The sequence below is a fragment of the Athene cunicularia genome (genome assembly GCF_003259725.1).
Source record: "Athene cunicularia isolate RWA chromosome 13 unlocalized genomic scaffold, athCun1 chr13_part1, whole genome shotgun sequence".
NCBI lineage: Eukaryota > Metazoa > Chordata > Aves > Strigiformes > Strigidae > Athene > Athene cunicularia.
The window spans coordinates 1,241,779-1,254,761 of record NW_020799117.1 but is presented as its reverse complement, the minus strand read 5'-3'; the positions used below and the strand labels follow the sequence as shown (position 1 = coordinate 1,254,761).

Here is a 12,983-nt window from a genome sequence, read left to right as displayed (position 1 = left end):
CATCTGCGCCACGTCCTCCTGGTCCCCCTCCTCCGTCGGATCGGGCTCTGTGCAGAGTCTGGGGGGGGTTTACCATCGGTGGACGAGATGGCTCTGCAGCTCGGAACCACCGGGAGCTCTGCGGGGAGCCAAAGGCCGCGGGGGGCTGCGGGCCCCGGGCAGAGCCCCCGGCGGGGGCTCCCCGCGCTCTCACGCCTTCCCAGCAGTGAGGAAATCTGCCTGGTCTTGCCTTAACATCTCCCTTGTTTTCTTTGGTTCTGAATTAGGCTCCCGAAGATAATTTTCCCTTGAACGTAATTTGTTAGGGGGTCAGTTTTGTCAAGCAGGGGGCTTTGCCGAGAGGGAGGAGCCTGCCCCGTGCCTTCTCCTGCCTGCCCGCAGAAATCCTGTGCGGGTCAGGGCCCGCAAAGCCAGAGGCAGCACTAGAGCCTGGTCCGTGGGGCTCAGACCTCCCCGCCCGTCGCAGCAGTCTCTTGGATGGTCTCGTTCTATTTCTTGGTCTCGTTCCTCCTGCTACCCCAGAATAATCCACGGGATTATTGAGCGTGTGCCGGCGGATCGGCTCCTGGAGCACATCCCGCCAGCAGCAGCGCAGCCAGCGCGGGCCTGAGCTGTGTTTGCAGGTAGCAGCTGGGGTGGCGCCGACGCGGCGAGTGCATTCCCTTGTTTTCCTGGTCGTCTCTCTGCTCAGGACTCGCGCTGGGGGGGATCCTCGCCCACCGCTGGAGCCCTTCTGCGGGCGGCAGCTCTGGTGTGGTGCAGCGGGTCTTCAGGAGCCGGAGGCGTCGAGGCCTCGCGGGGCGGCAGCAGCACTTCGGTTCCCCCCGCCCTCCTCGTGCGGTGCGGAGCACGAGGCTGGTGCGTGTCCCCCTGCCAGCCAGCTCTGGCTCCCTCTGACTCTTCTGGTTTTGTTTTTAATATGAGATTCTGCAGAATTTTTTTAAAAAAAACAAACAACCCACAAAAAAACTTGTAGGTGTTTGCTGTGTTTCTTTGGGCTTGGCTTCCTGTAATGTGTAAATTAGCAAAAGGTTTTATTCTGCTTCTGCGAATGAACTTTTAACCTCCTTAGCCTGGATTGTCAGTAGATGAGCTGTCTGCATTTTCCGGTAGCTGCTTCTTCCACGCTTCTCCAGAAGACCTGTACATTTTCTGTTCCTAGCTGGAGAGGAACACACTTCAGAGACTGCAGCATCTCTCTTATCAGGTTCTTCACAACTCTTGTATCTCCATCACACATAAGAGTCATCTCTCTAGACATGATAACGGGTGTCTTAAATTAGGCTAAAGCTTACATCACCGGCGCTGGCAAGAGCAGGCATTTAGCAGCACGTACCGCGGCGTGTGCGGGGTTTGCTCTGGGGTTTCTGTGGTTGAACATCTCTGCCGAGCTCGCGCCGGCCGGCCGGGATCTCCGCGAGGAGCACCAGGCCTTTTGCATTACCCGGGCCTGAATTCCTGTGGGCTTGCGTTTGAACTTTGTGTTGTTGGATAGAGGTTGTTGATAGCACGTAATTATCCGGATTCTTTTTAATTGTTTATCACAGTGAAACTGAAACTATGTGCAGAAGCAGATTGAATCTAGCATGAGCAAAAGATTTCCAATAAATAGCTGGCGTCTGCTCCGTCGCCACAGACAGAGTAGGGCACAGACATTTTAATGAGAGCTTCTCTAGATTGCTCTTTGTGCTGAACAGACCCAGTACTAAACCAATTCAATTATATAGATTTTAGTCAAATCTTTTTTCAACAGAAGAAAGGAGAATAAGTCACCAGCGCCGAGATGTCTTTGAGCCGCGGTTTTCCCCGGGAGTGATCCCCGGCCCAGCCTGGACCCGTCTCCTCTCTCTGCCCCCGGTGACTGCACTGCACACCGAGTCGAGGCCTAGACTTGTTGTAACTGTGTTCAAACTTCAAAGCATGTGTTTTAAAAAATGTATGTATGTTGTAGAGGGCAATGAGGTCTCCCCTCAGCCTCCTCCAGACTAACACACGTACGTGGCGGGGGGCAAGGGAGCCTGGAACAAGGTTTTGTCAACTGCGTTTGGAAGTTTTCTCCTTGTGACGGGGAGGTTTTGCGTTTCCTGGTGACCTGCCCTCCTTTTGGCTCCGCTGGCCTCCCTCCGTGTTCCTTGGTTCTTGGCTCCTGCTCCCTTGATCCCCCGCGGAGGTTGTTGGGAGGAGGCTCTGTCTGTCGGCCGCACAGGCGCCCCACTGTGAGGTGGGGGATCGACAGGCTCTTGTTTTACCAGATTAAATCGGTACTCTACTCTCCTAATGCAATTCCGTGGAAGTCTGTTGCAATTTGATGGTTATCTGCTGCCATGAAAAGTAGGAAGGGCATCGTGGGGTGAGTGGGTTTGCCCGTGTGTGTGTGGCAGGGTGCACACAATCTGGGGGAGGTGTTTTTCCAATCCTTGGGCAAAACCTTGTTCCACTGGCAAAGTCGGGACAAGCGTGGTACCTGCTGTTAACCACAGCTTTAATTTATTCTACAAAGCTGATTATTTTTATATTCCCTTTCGTTCCAACAGTCCTTTTCAGGAATTCGGTGTTTTGGAGGGGAGAGCACTAACCTTGCATTTGTGAAGCAAACATCCTCCAAAATACCTCTAAGGTGGGAGTAAACAAGTCAAGAAACCTCCTTTCTTACTCTGCCCTGTGGCTGATGCGCTCGTGTGAACACAGAGGTGTACTCGAGGGTAACTTCTGCTCCCTACCCTGCAGCCTGGCCTTTGGCTGTGAATTATTTCCCATGCCAGCCTGGAGGGATAGTGGGACACTAAAACCAGTGCTGGTTCTTGCTGGGAGCCTTTCTGGGAGCCCTTGGATGTTTTACACCTCTCAGGTAGGCTTCGGCACGTTGCTTTCTATTGCAGCAGATCTTTCACAGGATTTCTTTTTAACATAAACTTGCTCTCTTAGGTGTTTATTGCCCCGCTGGCTCTGTATCTTTTCCTATTGCAGTGTGAAAATGTTGATGATTTCTGTTTTCAGTGGAAAAGGGAGGCTTTGCTGTGTGCAGGGGCCTGGCTCTTGCAGGGCTGCAGGTACAGCCAAGGGCTGGCCAAAGCCCCGTGGCTGTCAGTGAGTACAATAGCTGTTACTGTCACGAAGAGAGGAGATAACTGAGTGTAGCAGAGTGAAGTTGTAACCGAGTGCTGTGCTCACACACAATCAGAGTTAAGGGAAGAAGCGAGGCTGGTGGAGGGGGGGTGGGAATGGCCTTTGCCCGGTGCTGCCCCTTGGCCGTGTGCCGTGAAGGGGAAGGTGCCTGGCGCGGCTCTGGGGTTTGGCCCCTGCGGGAAGGCTGCGGATCCTCGGTGGTGCCCGCGTTGCTGCCCCGCGGGCTGCGGGCAGGTGCTGCTCTCAAACCGGGGGCATCGCCGCTGGGGGTGGCAGCGGTGCAGGGGATGGTGTTTGCAGCCTCGGCAGCCCCCGGTCCGGCTCCGTCCCCGGGGACGTGTGGGTGAAGTCCCCTTTGCCTGGCTGTGCTTCTGCAGGTGGGGCTGTGGTGGCGTTTTAACATCAGCTCATGGCCGTGCCCGTGGCTTTCACCAATGGAAGACGCGTGGCAGTGCCGACGCCGTGCCGGGGTTGGGGAGTGCATCCAGGATGCCCCTGTCAGCGCGTCCCCGAGATCTCCCGTCGAGCTCCGCTTGCCCTAAGCCAGAGAGGTTGGCCTTGGGCACCCAGGCGACTTGGTTTGGAAAGCCCGACTCAGAGGAGGGTTGCAGCACCACACGTGTTTTCCTTGCAAGTCCCAGCACACCTGGTATTCCCACTGATGAGCTTTACCGATACTGAACTTCACATTTGGCCTCTGCATCTGTCTGGTGCGACACTAGAGCTTTTTTTTTTTTTCCCTGGGAGTGAACCCAAGCATTCAGCTGTGGCTGGATTCACCTGGGAGAAAAAAAAGAGTCTTGTTGGAGCAAGTCAAACCGCCCAAGAACAATCCAGGCACATGTTTTGTCCCAGCTGAGCAGGGAAACCCGAGAGCAACGCATCCGCTTGCTGAAAACCCCTTTAATTCTTGATGTTGCATCTAAAGGTTTGTCAACTGCTTTTGGAAGTTTTCTCCCTGTCGTGACGGGGAGGTTTTGTGTTTCCTGGTGACCTGCCCTCCTTTTGGCTCCGCTGGCCTCCCTCTGTGTTCCTTGGTTCTTGGCTCTCCCCGCTCGAGCGGCGGCGCGGCAGAACCCGCGCTGGGGGAGGCTCGGGCTGCGCGCGGCGGGGACGGGGGCAGCGTCCCGGCTCCTGCGTGCTCAGAACACGCAGCTCCAGACTCCTCTGGCCCTCGCAGAGCTCCCCACGTCCAAGAGCAGCCCAGAAGAGCGCAGGGATATCCAGAGCCTTAATAAACACGGCAGGATAAATCACGGTGACGCAATCTGCGAGCGTGCCGTTCCCGTGCGCGAGTGCCCAGCCGGGGAGGGGAAGCGGAGCTGGGTGTCCTCCCCGGTTCCCCGCTCCCCGTGCGGATCCACCTCCGCGGCCCCCCCGGCCCACGCACGTGTGCCGTGGGGAACAGTTACCCTGGAGTGTGCCTGCCCGCCTCGGCTGCCGTGGTGCTGCGGGTGTAACTCCTCTGTACCGCGCCACAGCCCTTTTGGTTCTGCAGCTGTGAGCGCGGGGTGGCATCTGTGTGCGAGGGCACTTGATGGAGAATTTCCATTTCCAGTCTCCTCTGTTCCCTATATCGCAGGAGAGGAACTTTGATCTGTTAAAAATCTCTTTTTAGTAACTTGGAATATTTTCACGACTATTGTTATCAGTATTATTTCAAAACTTGAGCTGTTCCTTTCCTGACCCGTTTGCTTCTGACAAAACTCAGCCCTGGGCTCCTCTGTTCCCGGGTCCCAGCGCCGTTCTGTCTCCCTTCCGAGCAGGAGCTGGTGGCTCTGCACAGCCGGGTGGCACGGCCGGGTCGCACAGCCGGGTGGTGCGATCTCTGCAGAGTTTTACACCGCGCCTGCCACAGAGCGCCGGCTGCCCTCCCGCCCATCGGCTGGCGTTCCCGGGACTGCCGGGGAGGGTCCCCGCGCTGGGTTGGGTCCCCGGGGAGCTCAGGGCTCAGCCCCGGGACGCAGCTCCCCGGCCCCTCGGAGAGCGGCGAAGCTGGGCAGGGGAGCCGCTGGCGTTGGTGGCCAGCCCAGCCCTCGCCCGGCTCCCCACCTACATGCTCATCAGCTGCAGCCCAATTAAACTCGATAATGTGCAGGGATGACTTGAATGCACCCAGGAACATTTCCCAGAACTCATTAGATTTTATCTGATAAATACCACCAATTGTGTGCGCTGCAGCTGCCTGCTCTCTGTCCGGCAGCGTGCGCGCTCCAGATGAAATGGATGGAAATGGGGGGAGCTGGGGGGGCCGGGACACGACTGCAGGGTTTCTCTTGCATCGTGCCGAGCCTCCCCCCGAGCGGGGAACTGTACCCCCCCAGACAGGGTTTTCTGGGCGAGGATTCGGTGTCTTGGTTGGGTCTTGCCGGTGTGGGGGAGCGCAGCTCTCCGTGCACCCACCCGCTCCCCCCCTCGCTCTGCGCTCGCTCTGCTCGTCACCTTTCGTTCATGTCCGGAGCCAAATGTGTTTAATTCCTAACGAACTACCCAGAGCAGCCTAAATAATTTTGGGGATTGCTAGCCCTCTGCCTGGTTGGCTTTTCACGTTCAGCAGAAGCTCTAATGGTGGTGGCAGACATGAAATATATTTTTACCTGTAGCAGTATGAATTAGCTGCAGTATTTTCCATCCTGCAAGGTCTTGTTAGGCCAGCCATAACAAGCACTTTGTTTTCAAAGGTTTGTCCCAGGCATGGAAATAGAAACACTCCAGACTTTGCCTTTGTTCCCTCTCAGATGTTTGTTTTCTCGGAGATTTTTCTCTGAATCAGGGAAGATATTTGAACTCATAACAACGCTCTCTGGCTGAGACTTATGTATGTTCATTTTATATATAAAATACATACACAAAGCGGTTCCAGGCACAGAGAGTAAGAGCTTTGTGGGGAGCAGAGCCAGGCGCCCTGGGTAGCATCCCCTGGAGAGGCCGCTGCTGGCCGTGGAGGTGTGTGGTGGCTAGTGCCTGGCACGGCTGGGCAAGCGGGCCAGAGCAGTGTGCTCGTGGAGGTCACGGCATGACCCAGTCCAACAACCCCACCAGTGCCGGTTCACAGCCCTGAAGTCTCAAGCTGGTGCATTTTCTGTGCGTGGCATTAAGCTGTGACACCGGAGCTGGTGCCAGCTCTCAGCCGTGTTACTGGGAGGACTGGGCAGCTCCCATGGGCTACCTCTGAGTGTTCTCCACCTGTACAACAGTACAGGTTTCTCTGTAGGTCACTGGAGAAGCAAATGAGTTAATTGGATTTCCATGAAAATAAATATGAGCTGTTGACCAGGCTGGAGAAACTTAAATCAGTAAGGTCTGTAAAATCAAAGAGGGGCACCCAGCCCTTCCCCAGCCTCAGCACCCCGGCTCCGCTGCAGGTCTGTTGCCCGATGCCGACTGCAAGCCAGTGCAACAAAGAAATATTTACTGTTCCTGTATGCTTTCTCTGCACTGAAGCTTGACTGCCAATTACTCTGTATTAAATTATGTTTGGTCATGCCGGTGATTATACAGTATCCAAGCAACCTAAGCATAATCTAATTTGACACACAACATGGATTTACTCTGCTCCCATCCTCCGTTGTTTTTCTGAAAGTGAATGCAAAGTGAGGGGGGGTCCCTGGACACCCCCAGGAGTGATGACCAGCCCGCTCGGCCCGGGGGACAGCGCTGCCCTTGGCTCTGGCCGGCTGTCCCCGCGGGGTGGCAGGGCTCGCTCCCCACCTCCTCTGGCTGGCTGCTCGCCGTGGCCAGCACGCCTCTTGGGTTGGCACCAAGTGGGTCAGGTCCTCACGGGACAGAATCACCCAGGTTGGAAAAGCCCTTGCAGCTCCTCCAGCCCAACCACGACCCTCCCCCTGACTCTTCCCAACTCCCCCAGACCCCTCAGCGCTGGCTCAGCCCGACTCTTCAACCCCCCCAGGGAATCCCGGGGACTCCCCCCTGCCCTGGGCAGCCCATTCCAACGCCCAACAGCCCCTTCTGCACAGAAATCCTTCCTCAGAGCCAGCCTGACCCTGCCCTGGGCAGCTTGAGGCCATTCCCTCGGGGCCTGGCGCTGGGGCCTTGGCTCCAGAGACTCATCCCCCCTCTCTGCCCGCTCCTGGCAGGGAGTTGCAGGGGGCCAGGAGGTCTCCCCTCAGCACCCTTGCAGGGTGGCTCGGTGGTGGGGGGGGCAGCTCTCCCCCCGCTGGGGGTCTCTGCAGCCTGTCCCACGCCACTGGGCTGATCTCCCACGGAGCTGTGGGAGCCGTCGTGTGCTGTGAGGGGGAGGAACAGCCCGGAGTCCACAAGTCAGCAGGTGCCCCGCACGCTGCCAGCACCCGGCACGGCTTCAGAGGTCGCTCTGCGCGTGTCTCGGGTGGTTGTTGCTTCCCACCTCCTGCTTGTGCTGGAAGTGACTTCTGCAAAGTGTGGATGGAGAGAGAACTGCAGAAGGACCCATCTAAATTAATGTTAGTGAAGCTGCTTTCAGAGTGCACCGAGGGCCAGAAAGAAACAGCAGGTTAAAAGGAAAACACAGTGAATATTTGGAAGCCTTCTAAAGGGCAGCTCAGGAACGGCACTAACAATGCCTGCCGAAAAGCACCAGCATTAAGCACACTTTGGGATGAGAACACCCCATCTTTAGAAACTGCGGCATTATTTTCTAGTAGAAAGGACGATGAAGAGGTATAATTTATAGTAAATTATCGTGTGGGTAATGGATGTGGAATTTGAAGGATGTGAAAGGTGAACGGTGTTTTGTAGCTCCGCTTTGGCAACCGAGCACTGTGAAGGCTGCTGCTGGAAAAGTACCCACGGTACAGCCCAGGAGTTCATGTGCCACCTGGGTTTATCTCAGACAGGAGCCAGACTTGTGCAGCTGTAAAATGGCTTCCACGCTTTGACAAACTCAGAGCAAACAAGTAAGAGTGAAGAGGATCCGGTGCCGGCCGTGGGATGGAGGCGAGCGCCAGCGCTCCTGTCGGGGCGTGTGGGCATTCCTCGGGCAAAGGGCAGAGCCAGGGCTGCGGCTGGTGCCGCAGGACCGTGGCCTGGTCGGGGAGCTGTTAATAGTTTAGTCTGAAATAATTAACAGGACCGTGCACAGCTGCCTCGCCGTAATGAGCCAGTGACAGTGCAATTTATTAGAGTGATGTATTACAGGGTAACGGTAATGAGAAATGCAGGGACCTAATTTTGTAAGACTTAGATCAGTTCGGTTGTTTTTTTTATAAATGAACATTGTTTTACTAATCACGGAAGATTGTTAGAATTATTATTTTATTAGTACTTTTCAAAACTATTTGAATTACAGCTGCGTTTTTCAAAATCCAGCTGGGAGCATGTGAACATGTGTCTGAAATACCAATGTTGTTGCAGTGGAAAAGTGTCACCAGTGTTTGCAAATGGCTTGATAAGGAGGTGGGTTGGAGCGGGGAAAAGGTTTGAATCCTTACCTAGGTAGGAGGCTTCTCCCTGTAGGTAAGCAGGATTTTTCCTAAGTAAGGATTTGTTTCCTATTGGACTTCCCTGGCCTTTCTCTCCACTCTGTGCCCACCAGGGATGGAGGATGAGGAGAGGCTCTGTGCCCACCAGGGTTGGAGGATGAGGAGAGGCTCCGTGCCCACCAGGGATGGAGGATGAGGAGAGGCTCTGTGCCCCCCCGGGGCTGGGGCTGGGGCCGGGGGAGGCGATGAGGTGAGCGGGGTGGCAGCAGCCCCGCCGGGCAGAGCGTTGCCTCGCTGCCGGCACAGGGCTCCTTCCTCCTCGGGTTATCATCCCTGTCACCGGAGCTTTCCTCTGGGGCAGCCCATCTCCTGCAGCGCCAAAGTTTACTGACACGGGAGATTTCTCGGATGCTTGTGATAAAATATTCAGAGCTTCCTGCCAGCGGGGGAGGTTACGGGTAAGAGGGACTTCCCACAAGCTCCCAAGGGACTTTCACCAGGGCCTTTACACCTTTGAAATTGTAACCAGAGCTCTTGGTGGAGGTGACAGACTTCCTGCCTGGGCAGTACATAGGGCTGAAGCTGCTGCTGGGGGCCCTGAAGCCAACAGTCCTGAGCCCCTGAGCACCCCTCGGTGATGGGCTCCTGCCTGAGGAGCTGTATATAGGGATGAGGAATGAAGAGTTCCTTTGCTGGATCAAATGAGATTTGGATGAGAAGGGATGGAAAACATCCTTTTGTTTAAGCCAGGACTAGCTTACGATGTGCTGAAATAAGCTGAGCGTGCACCCAGATGAGCACTGTGGTGGCTTGGCTCTGGGATCAATAGTAAAAGCTCGTGGCAATAACTTTTTGGGACAGTCAAGCAAGATCTGAATCTCAGCCTTACTTTGTGCTGGCCTAGTGCGTTTGTCCAGGGAAAACGGGAGAGAAAGAGTAAAGGGAAAAGGCACTTAAACCCCCCTGAAGCTAAATAGTGATTGCGCTGCCTGAAGTCATCGAGTTTCCTGGTTGAAGAGGTCAGGAGAAAACCACAGGAAAGAGTCGCGGAGACGGGGCTGTGGGGCTCCCACCGCAGGTCCTCCTTGCGTCACCGGCGCACGTGGCCTGGCGCTCCGTGGCACCTCGTGACTCTGCCGAGCCCGGGGTGTCCAGCGAGGTTGGTCCGTGCCTCACACCAGCATTTACCACGGAGCAGCCGAGCTCGTGGGTCCCCTGGGTCCGGGGACCTCGGGACTGCGTCCCACATCGCGCCGTGCCCTCGGGGCCCGTCAGCTCTCTGGGCTGAGCCGGGGCAGAGGACGTGCCCGCTTTGGGCTGCCGATGCTTTGCACCACTAAGACCAGGGGCCAAGACTCTACCGTCTCCAAAATAAACCCCCAAAATGCGCATTAGCCGGGGTGCCAGGGCCTTGGCGCGAGCTGTTGCGCTTTGCTGAGCCGATCTGCTCCCACCGGGCTGCAACACTTGTGAACTTAAAAATAGCCAGAGGTGCGAGCGAGGAAGGCTGGAGCGTCGGGGGTCCCTGGCAGAGCGGGTGTCCGTGCTGGGCGGATCCCTCAGCGGGGCACGGGGAGGCACGTGTGCGTGCACGTGGGCCGGGGGTGAAGCCCCGTCTTCGCCTCCCAGCCTGTTTTGGTTGGGCTGGATGGGGCTGACCTCTGGTGCAGGCAAAAGCATAAATGGGTGAGAAGGAATGGGATTTTGGAACATATTAGGTCACTTGTTCAGTTGGAGAGCAGCGTGTGTCAGAGGTCCAACAGTTTGTTTTTAGAAGGGTTTTTAAGCATTAATCATTCAAGATGTTTTCCTGGGAGTGGTTTGCAACATGAGACTCAGTGGCCAGCGTAGCGTTGGGGTTTTATGGGATTAGTCAATTCACTGCGGCTGAAAGGTCTCTAGTAATACAACAGTTAAATTTGTACTTTTCCACATGGCTGAGCCGTCAAGGAGCTAACCAGGAGTGTAAAAAATGTAAACAGGGGAGTAAGCTTTGTGCCAGCCATGAGGCAGGGAGGGGGTTTTCGCGCAGAGTAGTCGTCACCTACTCTTTTATTTATTTTTTTTTTCTTCCAGAGTTGCAAATAATCACAAGCAGAACCTGATGACTGTTGCTAATCTGGGTGTGGTATTTGGGCCAACGCTGCTTCGACCTCAAGAGGAAACAGTCGCTGCCATTATGGACATCAAGTTTCAGAACATCGTGATTGAAATTTTAATAGAAAACCATGAGAAGGTAATGGCTTTACTTGCTTCTTTCTGTGCAGTTAATTTTTGACAACGAATTTGTCTCGGCCCCCTCTCCCAGGGCCCCGCTGCTCCCCGTGGCCGCCGCAGACGGCGGGGTTGTGCGCGCGAGGGCAGCAGCTGGCACCTCCCAGGCGCTGCCGCAGCGATGGCCACGACTCGGGATGGGGCGTAGGGGCTCCAAAACCGGCGGTTCTTGGGCTGTAGTTGCATAACCAGCGCTGCTTTTTATGGTTGTCTCTGTGTGAGTCGGCGTGTCCATGTCTTCATCGCAGAAATCCCCCTTTTCTCCCCTTTCTGTTGCTTAATGGGAATTTGTCCTCAGTTTGAGGAGGGATGAGGGCTGAAGGAAACCAGAGTGAGACGCACGCTTAGGCTGGCTTCCTGCTTTTCTGACTAAAGCCGGGTTTATTCAACTGTGGCTTCATCCGCAACGTTGATCTCCTGAATTACGGTGCATTTGTGTTGGTTGGCTGTAAGGATGTTCTTGTCTGTCAGCGGAGCAGAGGCGGCTCGGTGGGGCCGTGGTGCTGGTTGTCCCTCGCCACCGGCCGCGCGAAGAAAACGCCGTTTCTAAATTCAAACAGTTCCCTGATCACGATTGTGTGTTTGTCTTGTTTCTGTTGGAAAGAAATAACCAATTTGTGCGTTCGGGCTGTGAAGGAAGAAGCAGGCTTGCCCCCGGCCGGGGCAGGGTGGCCGCTGTGGCGTTGGCGCTTTGCTCGTGGAGGTCTGGGAGGAGGTTGTTGCAGGTCGAGGTTGGGGCTGAGCCTCTGGCACGTGGCACAGGTGGCAGCCCCGGGGCACGGCTGCGGGGGGCTGCGGAGGGGCAGCACACACGCGACCGGTGGGGACGGAGAGACAGTTGTATGTTATCGGAGAGATTGCTTCCATGGGTGCTTAAAGGCCACAATATTTATTTAGGACAGAGGAGCTGACTCTTCTCCTCTGCATGGAATGTGATGGCAGCGATGGCGTAAGGACGAGCCTGCGGCTGTGAGCAAAGCCCATCTCCCCCAGCCCTGCTCCCGCGTGGAGGAACCAGCACGAAACCTCGTGCTGGCCTTCGGTGGTCCTGTCCGTCCGTCTGTCCCCTCCGGTTCCGTGCAGGGGAGCGCTCGCTGCCTCTCCCCACTGGTGCTGAGCTCTTCGGCTGCGTCACGAGCGTCACGGCATTGCTGTGAGCGGGTTTTATCTCCCTTCCCCTTGCTGTGCTTTATGGAGCCTTTCCCTCTTGGGCCCCTAGAGAAACATGTCTTTAGACACTGGATTTTTTTCCTCCTGAACTGAGTCTCTTGCTGTGCCAGCCGAGCCCTCCGTCAGCTGCAGGGCAATCGAGGACAGGTTTCTGCACTGATCACATCTGGGTGGGCTGTGGGGCTCGTCTCTGCTCACGAACCACATCACAGCTCCTACCCCAGGGCGTCCTGCCGCTCCTTAGACGTAATTTATGGCACCAGCAGAAGGGTGAATCCTCGTGTTGGTTGCATACATTCGTCACCAGTTAGTGCTGCAGGTGGGTGTACCTGCTGCCCAGGGCGCTCGGATGTTGCAGGATGCGGAGCTGCCCTCACAGGGCTCCCGGGGCTCACAGGAATTACGGGGCTCCCGGGGCCGGGGCTGTCTGAGGCTCCCTCTTCACCCAAGGACGCTGTGAGCAAAACCCCTGCGAACCCGTGTCCCCATTTCTCCAGGGCTCTTGGGAAAAAGATGCTGGGAAGGAGGGAGATAGGAAAGAGGTAACTCCAGGAAAGGAAAATCTTAAATGTGGTGTTAGTGCCGGTTCAGCTCCCGCTTTAGGACTGTTTCGTTTCAGTGTATTTCTTAATTTGAATTGATTTGGGCTCATTGAAGGTTCCCCGCAGAGCTGCCATAGGTGATTAGCAATAAGCAAGTTGCTTGCGCTTGTGCTGCTGGTGCTTTATATTGTTTTACACCAGTGACTCACAGACACTGTTTATGATTAAGTACAGTCACAGGGAAAATGTAATTGATTTGAATGGTTCCTGGCAATCAGCAACTGTCTGCTATTACATTATATTTCCCCCAGGTAAGTGGAATGCCTCTCCCGTCAAAATTACTGTTGTCATTGTGTAACCAAAAAAAAAAAAAAAGCAAGCTTGATGGTGACATCTCTTGGTCTGAATAACTGCTGGCAGCTTGTTTACATGATGGCTTCAGTAGGGTTAT

The 12,983-nt window shown here is 55.4% G+C and overlaps 1 protein-coding gene across 4 annotated transcripts in view; it reads left to right on the top strand.

Moving 5' to 3' along the window:
* ARHGAP26 (Rho GTPase activating protein 26) overlaps window positions 1-12,983 on the top strand; it is a 157,885-nt gene that overhangs the window by 107,557 nt on the left and 37,345 nt on the right. For all 4 annotated transcript variants that reach the window (XM_026858405.1, XM_026858406.1, XM_026858407.1 and 1 more), the window contains one exon: window positions 10,623-10,782. In XM_026858405.1, the coding sequence (XP_026714206.1) occupies window positions 10,623-10,782 (160 nt within the window). The remainder of the gene's footprint in view (window positions 1-10,622; window positions 10,783-12,983) is intronic.